Source organism: Pieris napi, chromosome 23 (genome assembly GCF_905475465.1).
Source record: "Pieris napi chromosome 23, ilPieNapi1.2, whole genome shotgun sequence".
Classification (NCBI taxonomy): Eukaryota; Metazoa; Arthropoda; class Insecta; order Lepidoptera; family Pieridae; genus Pieris; species Pieris napi.
This window is the reverse complement of record NC_062256.1, coordinates 6,003,739-6,023,128: the sequence shown is the minus strand read 5'-3', so window position 1 is coordinate 6,023,128 and position 19,390 is coordinate 6,003,739. Positions and strand designations below refer to the sequence as shown.

The 19,390-nt window shown below is 34.4% G+C and overlaps 1 protein-coding gene across 1 annotated transcript; it reads right to left on the bottom strand.

Annotated features, from left to right (window-relative positions):
* Nucleotides 1-6,599: 6,599 nt before the first annotated feature.
* LOC125061270 lies at nucleotides 6,600-17,637 on the bottom strand. Its single transcript, XM_047666623.1, has 10 exons — nucleotides 17,578-17,637; nucleotides 17,309-17,500; nucleotides 16,653-16,757; nucleotides 15,526-15,781; nucleotides 13,754-13,881; nucleotides 10,579-10,773; nucleotides 9,834-10,159; nucleotides 8,566-8,635; nucleotides 8,057-8,224; nucleotides 6,600-6,788 (listed from the first exon to the last, which is right to left on the bottom strand). Exons 1-10 carry the CDS (start codon nucleotides 17,608-17,610, stop codon nucleotides 6,621-6,623), a joined length of 1,641 nt encoding a protein of 546 aa, XP_047522579.1. The 5' UTR covers nucleotides 17,611-17,637; the 3' UTR covers nucleotides 6,600-6,620.
* Between the last annotated feature and the right edge of the window lie 1,753 nt (nucleotides 17,638-19,390).

Here is a 19,390-nt window from a genome sequence, read left to right as displayed (position 1 = left end):
CCGAATGCCGATGTCGCGTGGGTGCTCTTCCCGCCAAAACCGGTCGCCTTGGTTACATGACGCGTACAAATAAATGTCGTCATCGCTATTAATCGGAAGATTTGCTAAGATTTAGAGGTGAACACAGATTAATATTAATCAAAGGTAAGATCCATGTCGTATGTCAAAATGTCTGTCTATTTTATGAATTGTACTTTTTTTCTTTTTCTTTTTTTATGGCTCTGGCGTCGTCGTAGCGGGTAGGCGCAAGTTGAATATCGAGTCCTCACAAAATAACCAATTAAAAATAGAAATAAGTGAGAATACACAATAAAAAGTAAATATCAAACTGAACCAGGAGAAGATATACCACAGGCAAACGTATCTGCCTCATTATTAGTGTAAAAAATAGAACATTTTCACGTTTTAATTTGTGTTATTGCAACGGTGACTTTTCGTTTCGACTAAAACAATTGAAAGTGCGTGTGAAAAAAATCTAGTGCAAGTGACTTGGAACAAAGATCAGTCAATTTTTGTTGATATTACTACAAAAAGAAGAAAAAACTACGACTTTGTAACAGTGATGTTAAACGGGTATACGTGACTTGAGGCGACCTAATATTACATTAGTCACTCCTTGTAAACGTCACTCAAGAAAGAAACTGTTCAAGTAATTCGTCCTCTTCGTCATACAGTCTCTCGGCGTCGCAGATAAGCTGTGTTCCTGAATCGAACATTTGTATCGGCCCGAGTTCAAACCTAAACACGGAATATTGAAACTTCAATTAATTTCGATTTTTTGTTTTTATAATTTTATTTGAAGATATCGAATCTATTTTTAACGGATAGAATATAAAAGGAAAAAAAATTCTGTAAAAAAAAAAAAAAAAAAAATTAGAAACAACATTTCAAAGTATGGACAAAAAAGAAATGGAATACCTTATAGAATCGATACACCAAAAGCTGTGCGAAAAGTTGGAAGATCAGACGAGAATTATAACAGAAAGTGTAACAAAGTCCGTCGTAAGCAGTATAAATGTGAAGTTAGCAGAATTAACTGAAGAAAACAAGAAACTTAAATCGGAGATCGTCGTTCTAAAAGACAAAGTAAAATTCCTTGAAGATGGGAAAAGGAAAAATAATCTAGTATTTTTTGGCATACATGAAAACCAACAAGAAGAACCTAACCTGCTTACACACATGCTGAAGTTGATAAATAATTCAACTGGTTTATCCTTGGACCCTAAAGAGCTAAGCTCAGCTTATAGACTAGGCAAAAAGAGTGAAAATCCTCGCCCAGTCCTCGTTAACTTCACTAGCCTTTGGAGAAAATACGAGGTACTGAAAAATGGAAACAAACTCCCATCTAACATGTATGTAAAAGAAGATTTTTCCAAAGAAGTATTAGAAAAAAGAAAACTATTACAAACCGAACTAAAAGCTGAACGTGCTAAAGGGAAAACTTGCCACATTATAAAAGATAAGCTCGTTATATACGAGAATACGCGTGAGAAATCTGAAAAAAGAAAAAGAAACTTCTCCGAATCGCCGAAACAATATCAACCCCAATCAACAAGCAAAAAAATAAACTTACTTGATTACTACGAAGCGCATGGCTCGAATTCAACGCCGAAACAGCAAAAAAACTAGCATGCGCCCCTGACCGCTCGAACCAACATAATTCTTTCAAACACAACAACAAAAGACAAAACGCACTAACCACCCCAAGCCGGCTGGTCACCGTGGGGGCTGTCGACCACTCCCTTCCAGCTCAGAAACGAGATGAGAAGATTCACAAAAACATTACAAGTTCCATCACTCCAAGCCGAATCGAAAATAAGATACTTTATATCGCCACTCTGAACTGTCTATCATTGAGAACACACGAAAAACTTACCGAGCTAGAGTTAGCTCTTTTAAAGATAAACTGGGACATATTAGGATTAAGCGAAATAAGAAGAATAGGCGAAAGCATTGAAGATCATAAAGAGTATATCTTCTATTATAAAGGCGAAACAAAAGGATCCTATGGAGTAGGCTTTATGGTTAAAAAATACTTACAGCCAAATATAGAAGAATTCAAGGGCATATCAGATAGAATAGCCATTCTTAATATAAATTTTCCAGGTTTCAAGGACAAATGGTCAATTATACAAATTTATGCACCTACTGAAAATCATGAAGAACATACCAAAGATAAGTTTTACAACCAATTGACTACAGTTTTACAAAATACTTCCAAAAACATCATAGTTATGGGCGATTTCAATGGTAGAATAGGACGCAGACGCCCTGGTGAAGAGAACATCATAGGCGACTTCGGCTTCGGCCCAAGGAGCAAAAATGGAGAACGAATGCTCAATCTCGCTCTCGAAAATAATTTAGCATTCATGAACAGTTTCTTCAAAAAAGCTACGGCGAAGAAGTGGACATGGATATCACCGGACGGACGCCACAAAAATGAAATCGACTACATCGGAACCAACAATAGGAAACCCTTCCAGGACGTTAGTGTATTAAATCAACTCAACTTCAACACCAATCATCGATTAGTAAGAGCCACCATAAAATGTATTGAACCAAAGAAAAGTAGAAATAAATACAACACAAAAACAAAGCTAATGATAGTAAAACAAATCCCTGACAATGAAGTCAAAAATCAGATAGAAGGAAAATATATCAATGAAGTAAATGAAATATTTGGAACTCTAAGTCGCAATCCCCCAAAAACGAACAAGAAACAAATTGGAAAAGAAACTCAAAAGCTAATGGAAGAAAGAAAACAGCTCTTAAAACTTGGAAAAAACAAGCAAAATCTAAAATTGATATCAGAAGTAAGTAAGAAAATTAGTAACAATATTAAGAAAGAAAGGAACAAAAGAAGAATAGAAGCACTTAATTACCACATAACCAAGACAGGAGGAGTTAAAAAAGCTCTAAAAGAACTCGTAGAAACAAAACAATGGATACCGAACATTAAGAACTACGTAGGCAAACAACAGACGAAAAGAAAAGATATATTGAAAACTGCAACAGACTTCTATAGAAACCTCTACTCACTAGAGACTGATAATACTTTACAGAATTCAGTAAATCTTGAACAAGACGAAGAAGAGGTACCTAAATTTCTCCTTTCAGAAACGGAGCATGCTATCAAAAGCCTAAAAAATGGAAAAGCGCCTGGACCGGATCACATAACTAATGAGATGATCAAAGTATCATCAGCAGCACCAGGGAACCTAAGAAAACTTACTGAACTATTCAACACCATACTAAAAACGGAATACATACCTTCCCAATGGACGAAGAACATAATTACACTGCTCCACAAAAAGGGTGACAGGAACATCATAGAAAACTATAGACCTATAAGCCTTATGTCCAACATGTATAAAGTTTTCTCCAAAATGATCCTGCGAAGAGTAACGAAGGCAATGGATGAACAACAACCCATGGAACAAGCTGGATTCAGATCCGGATTCTCAACTGTAGATCATATACATGTTATAAAACAGCTAATACAAAAGTGCAAAGAATACGGAAAAGCACTATACATCGCTTTTGTAGACTACAGTAAAGCATTCGACTCTATAAAGCACGATTCCCTCTGGAGAGCCTTAATACAACAAGGTATACCAAAAAAATACATACGTATAATTAGAAATATATATACAAGTAGCACGGCTTATATCAGACTAGAGACAACGGGTGAAGAATTTCCTATAGCCAGGGGTGTGAGACAGGGCGATCCTTTGTCCCCAAAACTCTTCTCAGCCATTTTGGAGAGTTTATTTAGAAATTTGGAATGGAAAAATGTCGGCATAAACATAAACGGCAGACAACTGAACCACCTAAGATTCGCAGACGATTTAGTGATCATTTCAGATAACGCAAAGACGCTTCAAACTATGCTGCAACAGCTGACAGAAGCAAGCAAGATAGTTGGGCTTTCTATGAACAAATCTAAAACGAAAATAATGACAAATAGAGAAACTATTATGATACAAATAGGAGGAGATACTATCGAATATGTTGATCACTACGTATATTTAGGGCAAATAATATCATTTCATGACCAAATGGATCTTGAGATAGAAAGAAGAGTGTCTAGCGCCTGGAAGAGATTTTGGTCACTCAAGGAAGTACTTAAAAGTAAAGACTTCCCAATAGTAGCTAAGAAAAAGGTGTTCAATCTATGTATCCTACCATGTGTTACATACGGCTGCGAGACTTGGGCTTTATCTCAGAAACATCTTCTAAAGTTGAGAACATGCCAAAGAGGAATGGAAAGAAGCATGGTGGGTGTAACACTGAGACATCGAAAAAGAGCAGAAGAGATCAGATCTACGACCAAAGTAGAAGATATTATAAAGAAAATAAGGCAGTTGAAATGGCGCTGGACTGGGCACATGACGAGAGATAGCAGGTTGAAATGGACAAAAATAATTACAGAATGGCAACCACGAGATGGAAAAAGGAAAAGAGGAAGACCGACCAAGAGATGGGCAGACGATATTAAGATAATAGGAGGCACAACTTGGACAAGAAGAGCTAATAACAGAAAAGAATGGAAACAGCTGGAAGAGGCCTACGTGTCACAGGACACGCTGATTACCAAAAACGGGTCATATGATGCATTAGACTAAGTTTTATTTATGTGTTAGAATTAAGTGTTTTTTTTATGTAACTTAAATAATTATTGTTATTACATTGTATGGGTGTCAGCAATAAAGGCTATTTATTATTATTATTATTATTATGGCTCTGGCACGGTTTGTGCATTAGCCAGCGTCAAGTATAAGATTTTTATAATTCGCACTTGTAATTGCCATCCTCGGCCTAGAACGTATTGCTACGTTCTAAACCAGAGTTCCCCAAACTTTTTTGTGTCGTAGACTTTTTCCGTGTTGGGTAGACCCCCTACTTACCTGATATTGATTTCCTGTAAATTTCTAACTGTAGTGAAGTTTAGTGTAAAAACTTAAAGTAAAAACACATGTTAATTCGTACATTTATTAATTGAATTTAAATTAAAACTACTCAAAATAAAATTTTGTATCTGTTTGTTTGAAATGTAATATGTTTTTATATTATAAGATAGTATGATGTAAGTAAATAGGTACTATCAGTGGATGTGTTGAGATCCACTATCGAGACCCATTTTCATTTCATGGACCCCTAAATTTTTTTTCGCTGACGTAGACCCCTTGTAGGTTGTCATAGACCCCTAGGGGTCGATATAGACCACTTTGGGAATCACTGTTCTAAGCCTTTCACAGTCTCCTTTCTTAGGTAGCATACTCACTGCTTGCCTTAGAAATTCGACCGTGCCCTCCATGTACGGTTTAAGCACTCGCCTGGTACCGCACAACCCTCCCAAAGGCCGAGAGCAAATTTAAATTAAATTAAAACTTGCCCTCGAACAGGGAATCGAACCCGGTACCCTTCACCTAGCTGCCACTAAATAAGACCGCTAGGCTATGAGGCCCTTGAATTGTACTTGTAGTGAGTTAGACTGTATCTTATTTATTGCGGATTGGTTTCCTGAATCATTCTAGAAAAACCAGAGACAACATAATGCTGATTTAAGGCTCTACCCAGCACGAATTGCTGTGTCAGTGTCCCGGGGTGGAATGCGGCGCGCAGTGGAGAGCTGGAGCACTGAGGTAATTTTATCATTTTTTTTCTGAAGTGGATTACTTGTCTTGCGATCAAATATATCGTGTAAATTTCAAAATCATTCAATTTCTATATACATTTTCGTCGTAAAATGAATTCAAAGTGTAAAAAATTGGCTATGTTTGGATTTTTTTTTCTATCAAGCGAAGTTATTTAATCGAGTATCGATCTTTCAAAATGGATACATAAACTACTCAACTCCACCATACATTTTTTCCATTCTCCCAACTTCAAGAAACGATGACGAAAAATGGAAAGAAATAATGTACTTATTTGGAGTTAGCGACCTGATCGGTCCTTAACTGCGTGTGCTTATGTTTAATTGACTCGAACATTTTCTATATTTTTTGTTTTTAGTGAACTTTTTACTTTAATGTTTTAATATTACTATTATATAAATTATTTTTGCTTAGTATGCGTAAAGATTATTTGAAATTTGTGGGGCTCTGGGCTATTAGGAAATCCCCGGTTATAAAACTCCTGAATGGATTTTTTAAAATTATAGATATTTTTTTAATTCAAAATATCGCCTATTGTTTCCAGTGGGACTGGGGGCCCTTTATACACATGGGGCCCTAGCCTGCAGCCTCCATACATCAAAAATGCGAATTTTACATAGAATCCGAAAGTTTATGACGGCAACAAGCCACTCGGGGTCCTTTAAAGGCCGTTAACGCCCTCGCGAGCCCTCTGGCATTGACAGTGTCTATGGGCGGAAAAAAGCGTTCCTATAATAACATAGTATTAAGACCTATTTAGTTTTGATCAACACAAATATGTGGATGAAACCTATAGCCCCAGAGCTGGTGCTTTCCCAAACAAATAAGCATCGCAATACTGCGAAGAAATACTGGCAGCATTAAAACTACACTGCCACAGGGACCATACATTTAAATTTTTTAAATACTGTATATTTGTGTGTGGGAAATAAATATTTATGTTTTAAAAATATCTATATTTCTCTATATATCCAACATTTCCTCCATCCGAATGGAATATGGTACATCATGTACTGACGTCCAGTTCACAGTGTTAGAACGTGCGATGACATCATCTACTAATTCTTCTCTAAACTCCTGCCATCTTCTTTGGGACGTAAACTCCTTGAAGAGCTGCTTCTTTGTTGGTATCTGTGTAATAAATAAATTAAATTAAAATAATTAACGACATTATATAACTTTTTTTATTTTTTTATTATTATTTCTACGCAATATAATCCGATGTATACACACTAAACATGATATTATACAATCTACAAGGTATTAGACATTAGTTAAAAAACATACAAATTATGTTATCTAAATTTTTTGCACTGCCCGAAAAACAAGACTGACGGAAATACAGCGGATACAAAAACAACTTAACCTCTCCTAAAGAAATTTATAATAGCATATAATGCACATTAAGCAATTATTATACTCGTATATTGACTCTCTACGAAAATATATTAAGAAGGTAATAAACAAAACTACAAATTGGCAATTCGTTTCATAAAGTAAGGAACGAAGTACTCGACGGGCATTTTGGCTTTACCAAGCCAAGGACCAAGAAATATGGAAAATAATTATTATTATTTACATATTTTTAATGCCCTTTCCGATAATAAAATTATTTATGACAAAAGGGTTATGACAGAATTCATATATCGCTAGTCCCCACACTAGGGAGGCCCTGTGTTGTGGGTAACTAGACAACAATTATTCCGTGGTACATAGTACATGTTTAAAACAGTTAAAAAAAATAGTGTTACAAATTAAGAATGAGTGTGTGAGTGTGTGAATGGGTGTGTGTGCATGTATTTGAGAGTGTAGCTGAAAGTTTTTATCATCGTGCACTGTGTCTGTGTTAGTTTTTGAAACCTCAAAGTCATACCAAGATAAGTAGTAATGCCTCTGTAGATTCGTAATCCAATTTGGCTTGTGTAATTTCTATGTGATTTGCGAGTTTGTATCTGGATAGTTTGACGATCTCAGAATCCATAGATTACATAGAATCCATATATACATAGAGGTCTTTCGAAATTTGTGAAACTCATAAAAATAAAGGATTATGAAAAAATGGATTATACTATAACTTGGAATATAAAAAAAGGTTCAACCGTTTAGGTCGACTTTGGGTCTCGGTTTTCCTGACGATGTTTTCCTTCACCGTACGCTCGCTCGTGTCAAATACGCACATAGAAAGTCCATTGGTCCTGTCGGGGCTCGAACCTACGACCTCAAGGGATCGTACACTGACAATAAGTTTGAATATATCCTACAATAATGTATTTATATTTGTCGCATAAATAAACGCTTTATGTCTTGTAAATTGTATCTCTTTTTCTATTAAAAATATGAGTACAAACCCCTGACACCCCCTTGACCCTTGTTCAACGGTAGCTTTATATTTAATCTACCTTTTTCTCCAAATAATGTTCTATTCTTGTCCATATATTAGCTGTGTTCCGCTGTAGCAGCCAAATTTTTGGTAGAAGCATACAATCAACAGGAGTGAGCGCGACAATTCTTCTGTCACGCATATTCTCACCAAAACCAAAACTTGAACCTGGATTTAACTGGCATACCTAACAAAACAACACCAAATTAGGCAGATTTTTCGCAAATAGTGCCACTAAGTGCCAAAAGCAATACAGCCCTGCGATTCTGTAACTCACTTTTCGAACTCACACAGCGGTTTTCGCACCGGCGGTCGCTGATTTGAGACCGACCGCCGATGCGAAAACCGCTGTGTGAGTTCGAAAAGTGAGTTACAGAATCGCAAGGCAGATGTTTTTGTATGAAATTTCGATGTAATTCTTTTGAATATCCGACTTGGGAATGTACTATACAAAAACAGGTGTGGAGAAAAGAACAAAATACTGTTAATGAGAGTTTAATTTTCAATAAGTTTTATTATTAAAATCACCTGCATAAAATATGTACGAAGATTTTGTGGCGGACGTGGTAATCCTATTTTCTCAGAAATAACGCTCAACCTGTGAATTATAGATAATTATGGGTAAATATCTGTAATCTGTAAGTAAATTTTTTAATATCTTATAAAAACGGTTTAGAAATAGTTTTCAAGATATAAAACCTCTTTATTGTTAGCTTCGAATTTTAAGTACATATTTAAATAACAACCGAATTTTATATATTATATATGTATAGTGCTTTTCATGAAAGAAGTCCCGCGGTGATTTTTGGAACTAAATTTGACAGGTCGGCAATGTTGAATGTTGTCATTCGTCGATGTTATCAAGTTCGTTTGTTGTGGTAGATTTTTGTGAATTTTTAATTAGCTTAGTGCATTTTAAATATTGATTACAATGCCAAAAGTTGTAAAAAGTTCGGCTCGAGAAATTATATTAAAGGTGAAAGAGTTCTGTGAAGCGAGTTCTGTGAAGCGGAACATAAGAATCAAGGTGTTTTAATATCACTAAACAATGTTCGGAAGAGAGTTGCCGCCATAACAGGTACTTATTAGAGTTGCCATTTAATAATTTTTTGCTGTATTTGTGGGACTTTTATGATATAAATTCGTTTTTGCGACAAAATTGAACAAATACATAACGTGATGAAACTAGGTAACTGAAATTAAACATATATTACATATTACATAAGCATTATAAACTTAAAGTTATTATTATTTTTAATTGTTCATATTTTAATTGCAGGTGTGTCAGAGAAAACTGTAACAAGAATTACAAACGAAGGTATAACAGCGGTGTGTACTTCGAAAAAAATTGTAACACAACAATTATGCAATAAAACTCTGAATAAAAAATTGTATTGCTTTTCTTTACCCTATTTTCTCATCTTTTCCCTATAAGTAGGTAGAACACCGCCGCTAATATAAGTAAATAAAAATATTTTTATTTACTTTTGTTTCATACTTCGAGTATGCAGAAAATAATATTACTTGATAAATTACATCTGCTAAATGTAAATAAAATAGGTAAATTTTTTACTCATAAATGGCAACATAACGTCATGCGATTGCAGCGCCGCGTCTGGGGGACTTCTTTCATGAAAAGGACTATATATGACATAAATTGGATACAAATTTTCTGTCATCTGAAACGTCATTGTCATTAATGATATACATACTGTTCTGTGCTGACATTATTTCAGTGATGTTCTTTTACAAACGACTTGGGTCATTAATAATTTACATTATAACAAGGAAAATACCTCACTGAAGTCCTCATCGCCTCTCCATGTCCCGACGGAGTCAGAAAATCGCGTGATTTAGTTTCAGTAGATGCACTTTCTCTGCTTGTTCTAGGTTTATCTTCTATAATTTGTACACTCTCGTGTCTTCCGGAGTCTGAAGATCCTCTTTTTGTGGTACTCGAATGTTTTAAAATGCTCGCTTTTACGTCACTTTTAGCGTTTGGGTCAATTGCTTTGCTGTCAACAGAATCACGACCTTCCGTACTCTTGCTCTCTGCTTTCAAATTCTTGTACGCCCCGAAATATTTTGTGTCGAAATCCTGTTCGCTCTCTTCTTTAGGTACCTTTGAATATGTTTCCGTTTAAACTCTTATAAGTTACGAATGCTTTATCACCATTTTCAGATTTCGATGAATATTGGTGAGGTCATGGTTCGATCCCCGGCTGTGTATCAATGGACGTCTAAGTAAACACTCGCTCGATCGGTGAAGGAAAACATCGTGAGGAAACCGGCATGCATGCCTAAGACCCATAAAGTCGACGGCGTGTATCATGTACAGAAGGCTGATCACCGACCTGCTTATTAGATAAAAATTTAGATCATGAAACAGATAAGGTTTGAATAGCTACACACACATTGTATATACTGTTTTCTCATTACAAACACTGCTTTAGCTATTTCACAGATATGAACCCCATAGACAATAAGAATAAAAAATCTTAGTGGTCTATAAAATATTGCAATCTGTGCAATAATACATACATATGGATCGTAAAGTGCATAATAATTGCGACCTAGACGCGTCGTAACAATCACTTGTAGAGACTCAATCATCTGACATCGGCCTGATAGGATGAAGTAGACAAAATTGGCGACACCCACGCCATCGCCGAGTAATGTCTCGTTCTCTTCATAGGACTTCATCTTCGCAACTATGCAACCTTCACGACGAGCCACCTACCGAAAATAATAATTAAATTCAAGGAGATCCACACGCACAATTCGCGAAATGAGTTGGCAAACTCGGAAGCGTTTTGAAGTGAAACTTCTTTAGGCGCATGAGGGTAAATTTTAACGAAAACGTCACGAAGATGTGCAGCGTTTTGTCGAAGAAAAGGGAGACAGCGATTGAGAGTGAGAAGGGTGAATTACCTTATAGAAATTCTATTTTTAAAATTAAAATTTCGTAAAGAGAATTTATGAAATTGAAATCTCAAATGACGAATTGTAAATTAAAATGCCACGTGTTTTAGTATCGAAGAAATAAATTTAAAAAAATAAATGTATAATTTGTATTAATTTTCGACACTTCAAATTTTAATCATAATTAAATTCATTAAATTCATAACATATCTTCCATTTTCCCTCCCTCTAAGTCTTGTAAATCTAAAGTTTAAGATTTGTATAAATATGAACAAGACTTAAAAATTAGTTTGCCGAATAAGTTTCACTTCTGACATATTGTATACTTTGTACGCACGCCCTTTTTTTAGGTTTTTAACAGTTCACGAAATTTCCTTATAAAAGGTATTTGTCGTACATTTATTCACGCGTTGGTCCTCAATGTCTCTTTTTAAAAGATGAATTATCAACACTAATATTATGGAGGAATTGATTTCTTGTTTCCATTGAATTCCAAAACCACTGGAACTATATGAAAATTTATCACCAATGATCCTACACTTACCCCTGATAAACATAACTTATATAATATATTCAAAAAAAGGGTGCGTGTACTTATGTACGCGCGTGAGAAGTTATACTTCTTTGGCATTATTAAAAATAGTTTTTGATTGCATGCAAATAATTAATTGCAATTAAATAATCAAAGACTGGAAAAGGAGTCATTATAGTCAGTAAAGTTCAGTTTACATTTGAAAAATTAAAGAAATATTTATTATTATTCTCTTACATTAAGTGTAACATAAATTCTATTATTAGTCGAATGTTTTTAAATTATGTCCAATGCCGTAGCATCTTTCGTGGGTAACTTCATTCTGTTAATTTTGTGTCACGGTGCGCGCGCATCGTAAAATTTCACTCTCATAAATTTTTCATAACGCGCCTAAAGAAGTATAACTTCAAAAAGTTAGCGATCCGTATGATTTCGACAATGTAACCCAACGTGTAAATAAAATACTAATAAATTCGTTATATGGTATACGCCTACTATTGTACCTACTACAATTTTATAGTAGACATAAATATCTACAAAAACGCCCGCGATGCCATATTTGATAAAATAAATATTCAAGCCAGGACTGAACTCTAGGTATACAGATCAAGGTTTTTTTATTAGATTTCGACTCGATCTCATTTTGCTTCACTCTGCGATAGGCAGAAGAATTCGATTCAAGAGTGTATTAATACGGGGCCTTTATGGTCTAAGGGTGAGATCTATAGTGCGCACTTGGACTTTGCTCAGACTTTACTTACGAAAAACACTAAGGTTAAACTATGAATTAGTATATTTATAGACATTTTAACGGTGAGATTAAGCTAAGCTCAAGCTAAGACAGAAATTGATGTTTCATTTCATGCAATACCTTCTTTATTATCCTTTAAAAAAGTAAAGAATGGTTATAGTTAAGTCTGAGCAAAGTCTAAGTGCGCTCTATAGATCTCACCCTAAGATCCCGATATACAACGACCTTCACCGAGATGCTTATTTAATGAAACGTATTTTATAGTTAATTTAATATGTCAATAAATATAATCCATATGGGTTGCCTAGCAAATTTCAGTCCAGAGTATTTTAATTAAAATTTAAAAAACAAAATATTTTTTTAAACATTTCACCGGTATGATTATTAGATAAATTCTATACCAATCGAAAGTATGAAGCCCATAGAATATGCAAACGTTAGGTTGTTTTTAATTAGGGATGCATCCGATACCGATACCGATACCGATATATCGGCGATACTTTGTGTTTGCCGATATATCGGTATCGGCGATATTTTAATTGCCAATACAACGATACTTTTCAAATTTCGCGCTTTAAAAAAAGTAATGTAAACGCGCATCTTGTTTGATCTGGGGCGTGGGAAACGAGGCACGGACTATCTATGCCCCCCATACCCCCTTAGTCCTCGCGTATTCCATTTCGCTAGACACTTTAGTTGGTTTTTAATCGCTATCGCTCGTAGTATTCTTTAAATACCAAATTAAATAAAATACAGAATTACAAAAATCTTATCAATGTTAATTTTAATTATGAACAGTTATTTATTTTAATTTAACTATTACTCTTAATTCTTAATTATATTTACTAAACCTTTAATCTTATTCAAAGTTTGTGACTATTTATATTTTATAATAGAAAAAAATTAAAAACTTTAACCAAACTATAAAGATACATTAACACAAGATATATTTTACCTTAATTTAATTTGAATTCAATAAGCATTAGTATCGGTATCGGTATCGGAATCGGCGATATTTCTATAAGAGTATCGGTATCGGTATCGTATCGGCAAAAAGGCGTATCGATGCATCCCTATTTTTAATCAATTAATTATTTATGTGTATATTTTTTATGTGACACTAAAGTATATATACATCTTTAGTAAAAAAGAAAGTTATAGTGATACATATATAATACTACTCTAATTAAAAATATAAAAAAAAAAAAAAAATTTAAAAAAAAATTTTTTTTTTAAATATTAATTAAACATACTCTGGACTGAAATTTGCTAGGCAACCCATATGGATTATATTTATTGACATATTAAATTAAATATAAAATACGTTTCATTAAATAAGCATCTCGGTGAAGGTCGTTGTATATCGGGATCTTATACTATTACATTGACACTATTAATGTCATAGAATACTCGTCCTCCCCCGCGATGTAAGCTACCCACTAAGGAGGCAGCAAAACTGGAAGTACTAAAATATTAACAAACAAATGAAAACACTGCCTTAGTCACCTTACCTCATCAAGGGCATCAAAATAAGTAAACGCTGACATTGCGCGTCGCACTTCATCCCACTGCTTCTGAACAGATGCTTGTAGAACATTCTTGAAGTCTTCCTTCATCAATGCAAGGAATTCGCAATGACCTATTAAACTCGATTGCAAGAGAAACTTAGAGCCCGACTCACGTACGTCATAAATGTATTAGATTTTAAAGTCAAAGTTCTGTTTCTGAATCTCACATTATGTCTCACAGTGGATTAATAAAAGGATCTCAGTCAGGAAATTTCAAATAAACGCAAAGTTTTTAATGAACGTAACTAACGTGCTAGTAGTATAACAATATACGGTTACTAAGATACAATATCGAAATAAACAACGTATAGCTGAGTACGAATTAATCACGCAATTTTAACACGCGACCCACAATTAATTAATAATTAGTACGTGTCATAGATTATATAACCCGAAAAATTAACACGCTTTCCTGGTAGTCGAATTTGCAAAGTAAAAAAAGCGGTCGAACGAAAACGTAATGAAAATATGTTTATTTATTTATTAACACTTCGTTGCCTACAGAAATATAGTACAAGTTTTTACATTTACAGTTTTTTTTTTTTTTTAGATTGGACAATTCACACCAATTGACCTAGTCCCATGCTAAGCTGGTGAAGCTTGTGTTATGGGTACTAGGCAACGGATATACATACATATTACAGAAAGACATATAAATACATATTTAAACATCCAAGACCTAAACACAACACCAAATGCTCATCACATCGATGTTTGTCTCAGCCGGGGATCGAACCCGGGACCAATGAGCCGTCGACTAGGTAATCAAAGGGAAGGCTTATAAGTATACCAAGGGTGCAGTGGCATTGCAGTGGTATGGACCGAGAATCGATGGTCCATAAAAATCCACATAATTGTTGTCATGATGCAAGTTTATGATAAGAAATATATGATTGAGTTCGAGAGAAAATTTTATTTTTACAAAGTAAGCGACAGCATGTCTAACTTTTGTAATATATAAAACCAAGCCCTTCCAAAACTACTGCACAGAATTTATTGCGATTTTCACCAATATCTAGAATGCTACATAAGGAAGGATTAGGTGTATCATTTTCCTAAGTTCACGGGTCACGATTGCCAGTGCGAAGCCGGGGAAAGTCGCTTGTATTTTAAATAACATTGTTTATGACACTAAGAAATTCGGAGACAAAGACTTATTGCCTTGTATAGGATACTTTAAAATAAGTAAAAAGGCCGGCACCGCACTCGCGAGCCCTGAGCAAAGTGTACATGGGCAGCGGTATCACCAAACATTAGAAGAGCCTCCTGATTTTTACACGCTTTATATTAGCTTCACCTGTATGTATGTATGTATGTATGTAACCGACTCCTTCGGACTCGATTTTGACCCACTTTAAACGGACAGATTTTATTCAAATTTTGCGCATCTGTCAAAGATCGATGACAATGCAATAATCCGAAAAAAAAAAAATTTAACTAAAAAATAAATAATAGTTTAAAAAAACTAAAAAACACGCTTTTAAAGCACATCAAACTAAAAAGTGAAAAATAATTCCTAATTTAGGCTGAAAATGGTAATGAACAAAAAATACTGGTATTATTGTGAAAAAGCGTGGGTTGCTCTATAGACGAAAAATATGGCACAGAGCGCCCCACGCTTTTTCACAATAATACCAGTATTTTTTGTTAATTACCATTTTCAGCCTAAATTAGGAATTATTTTGCTATCCGTTCTAAAAAAAAGTATAACATACCAGTGGTTGTAACTGTCGCGGTTCTGGGTATATTATGCAACAGAGAAACTTCACCAAACATATCCCCTGAGTGCATCACACCGACTTCTATGGACACATATTGCTGTAACAGCTCGTCAAATACCATTTGACTGACTACAACATCGCCAGTGATGATAAAATAGAGGGCGTGAGCTTCCTGGTGTTGGCGAACTATAGGTCTACCCGGACCATAATACTTGAAATACGTTACTGCAGCTAACTTCTTTTTCACATGCTGAAATGCAAATAGAACAAGGTTACCCATAGAATCTAGAATAGTGTTGCCCAACCTTTTTTTGCCATGTTCAACGCCTTTCTAAAATCCCCCTCCCTCCTCATGTAACATGCGTAATTTTTTAATAATGAATGGTTCATTTAAGAAACTGAAATGACCGGTTTTAGGAAGAAATTACTAGGAAATTGTTAACGAAACAAAGTAAGTAAATTTTCAAAACATTATAATAAAAGATTTGAATTGCAAATTTAAAATCGTTCAAACAAATTTTTGAACAATCAAATTGCCGCCCCACGTTAGGAAACATTAGAAGAAAGTCAACAAATCCAAGTCAATAATAAAGACTTTCCTTTTTTATTGCAAGTTGGTTAATCAGTTTGGCTTATATGTATAATGTGCTAAATATCGTAACTGTGTATGTTTGTCCACAAATACCTCGGAAAGTAGATCATTTATCAAAACTTTTCTTTGCTAATTATTATACATTGGCTACCAAAAAAATAATTTAAAAAATGCCTTTATTTTAATCAGTTATATTCCCACAAGAAAACAAGAGTTTATCAAATTCAATTGTCAAAAATGTCTTGAAATGGGTATCAACGCATTCCTGGAGGTGTAGTGGTGGATAAATGATGTTGACAGGTATAAAAACACGAAAAAATAATAATAACAGTGGCGCTAAAACCGAGGCCCGATTGCCAAATCTAATACCATTTTTGACATATATCAGTCTTACTCGACCCTAGTGAAAACTATATCTTCCATATTATGTCAAAATGCAATACATTTATGAAGACACACTATTTTCTATTCTATTATCTATTGAAGTAACACAAAGAGTTTTTGATTATAATCAAAGCAAAACACTCACATTGGGATATCGTTTAAAGCATTTCAAACCTCCAATAATGCGAAATATATACTTCTTTTCTTGGTCAGTCCTCTCCTCTGCAGGCTTATTTAGAAGAGCTTTGTCCTAAATGAAAAACAAGACAAGAATGAGTAACGAAAGACATAACCTAGTCCAATGAGAAACGCGCGAAACGGGGAAATAGCTCACGCCTTGTCACGTGATCATTTTCATACAAATTCGCTCCGCGGTAGTGGGTCACGCCAGTTGAAAAGTGATTTTGTCCAAGCCTATAATTGGTTAACTACGTTTAGAGTATAGACTATAGACCAATCATGAATGTCTAATTCCCTTGATAATTAATCAAATTTAAATACATATATCGTTATATCAAAGTTTGCATTGATAGATATTAATTATTAACTATTGCCACTATATTATAGTAGATATGTTATTTGTATAAAACGAAATAGTAATTTAGGTCCCATCCCTTGTACGCTTCATTGATATATTTTACCTCCAAGAGAGCAGACACATATCTGTGAATATTTTTATATGCTTAAAGTTTTACCCCAAAAATATATTGTTTGATCGGGATCGAACCCAAATCTTGCTATAGTTGCAGCTGGCGTGTTTCAGTTAACTCTACAATCGTAATTAAGATATTTGAAAATTACATGTATGGTCAATAACTGTTTCTTCTTAGCTTTCCCGCGCACAGCTTGCTCGACCCTTCGTTTGACGTCATCCAGACCCTCGTAATGATCCACAGCCTCAATCAGCCAATAGGCATTTGACATAACCATACGACCCAATGCGCGAAACAAACATTTTGCTCGAAACTTCCTTTTCATCAATTCTTCGGGATCCTAAAACATCATTTATTATCACTGCCGTGGAAAATAATAATAAATGAATATTATTTGCATATTTTTATAGTAATCACCAATTCCTTCTTTGGACCACCACGCCCGGCCATTTTTAGAAAAATCTAGTGTAAGTCAATAATAAAATAAGAATTGTGTCTAATTAATAAATATTCTCAAAAATAATAATTATTGCGTTTACAGAAATTGAAACTGTCAAATGTCAAACCCATAACCCATAGAGGAAGGAATCTATTTTTTCCTATTTATTGCCCTAATTTAACTTGGGAGATATCTTAGATATTTTTCACTCATATTAATAATTTAATTTATAGCGGATATGATCGTGTATGAGTGAAAGAGCAGTGTTGGCCTAGTGGCTTGAGCGTCATACCTGAGCCTCATACCTGAGGTCATAGGTTCGATCCCCGGCTGTGCACCAATGGACTTTCTTTCTATGTGCGCATATAACATGCTCGAACTGTGAAAGAAAACATCGTGAGGAAACATGAAACAGAAAAAAAAACTTGCAAAATACCTACAACAATAAAATAAATAAAAATTTTAAACCTCGCAGGCAGAAAACATTAAAAAAACACAAAAAAAAAATTAACTCGAAACCTACAAAAGATTGCGGAACATACATGGGGTATTTTCGTACATGGGTGTGTACGAAAATAACCCATGTGGTGTGAGGAATCTATAAAAAAATTATTGACGTCACTAGGACGATTCTGTATAATATAGTTTTTGTAAATGCACATACAGGCAGTCCTCGTACTTACGGCATGTTAGGTTCTCAAAATACGCGACGTAAATCGAAACGACGTAAGTCGAGACATATTTTTCGTATGCTTACATGTAAAACTCAAGATTAAAAAAACTGCATTTATAACAAAGGATATTATACAATATACTTTATAATCAAAAGTAAGTTCTTAAAATAATTATATATGCACTTAAAAAATTGCTAGTTATTTTTGGTATTTGTGTGTTATTAAATTTAATAATAATTATAAATCTTTAATATGTAATCAAAATATGTAATGAGAAATAATAAATTAAACTGTTGGCTTAAAGAAATTATGAATTCTAGATTGCTTCGCTTCTTTCTTCTTGCTATCATACAGATCTTGGTAACACTGATAGGCTGCACAAATTTTGTTGTAAACGTTGAAATTTCTCTCAAAATTAGGATCATTTTCTTAAAAAAATTTGATGGCATTCTCCAAATTTGCACAAGACAAGTGAATTCTCCTCTGCCGGAAATCGAAACAATTGACGTATGCTCGAGGAATAGTGTCAAAACATTGTTCGACGTAACTTGAAACGACGTAAATCCAAGCGACGTAAGTCGAGGACTGCCTGTACTCGTTACTGTAAATTTTTGTTTATTTCGAATATGAGATTGTCAAGCTTTTTTCTTACTTATAGGTAAAATGAGTCGAGGCTTAAACAAAATCAATTTTCGACAATCGAGACCTACTAACGCCAAATGAATTTGTATTCAGATAGTCCCGTGATAAAGCGTGAGGAAAATAATGTCCTTAGTGGGTCACGCCAGTCGCAAAGTTTTTTTGATTCCTCGATCCGAACTCCCTTTAAAAGATGCGATGATGATTATGCTAACGATGTATTACAGGTAGTGCATAGCATATTGTGGGCAATTTAGAGCGGAATCAATTATTGGGATATCAAAATATATTTCTAACGTTTATTGAGTCTTCAATAACTCTCTAAATTTCTAGATATTGTTACGCATATTTCAATAAAAGGAAAAGGGTAGTAGTAATCGTCTACAAGAACTACAAAAATTAAGTTGAGAAATAATAAACGACAGACTACGAGGCAGACTGCAATACTTAAAAACCTCTTGGATAATAGTCTATACGT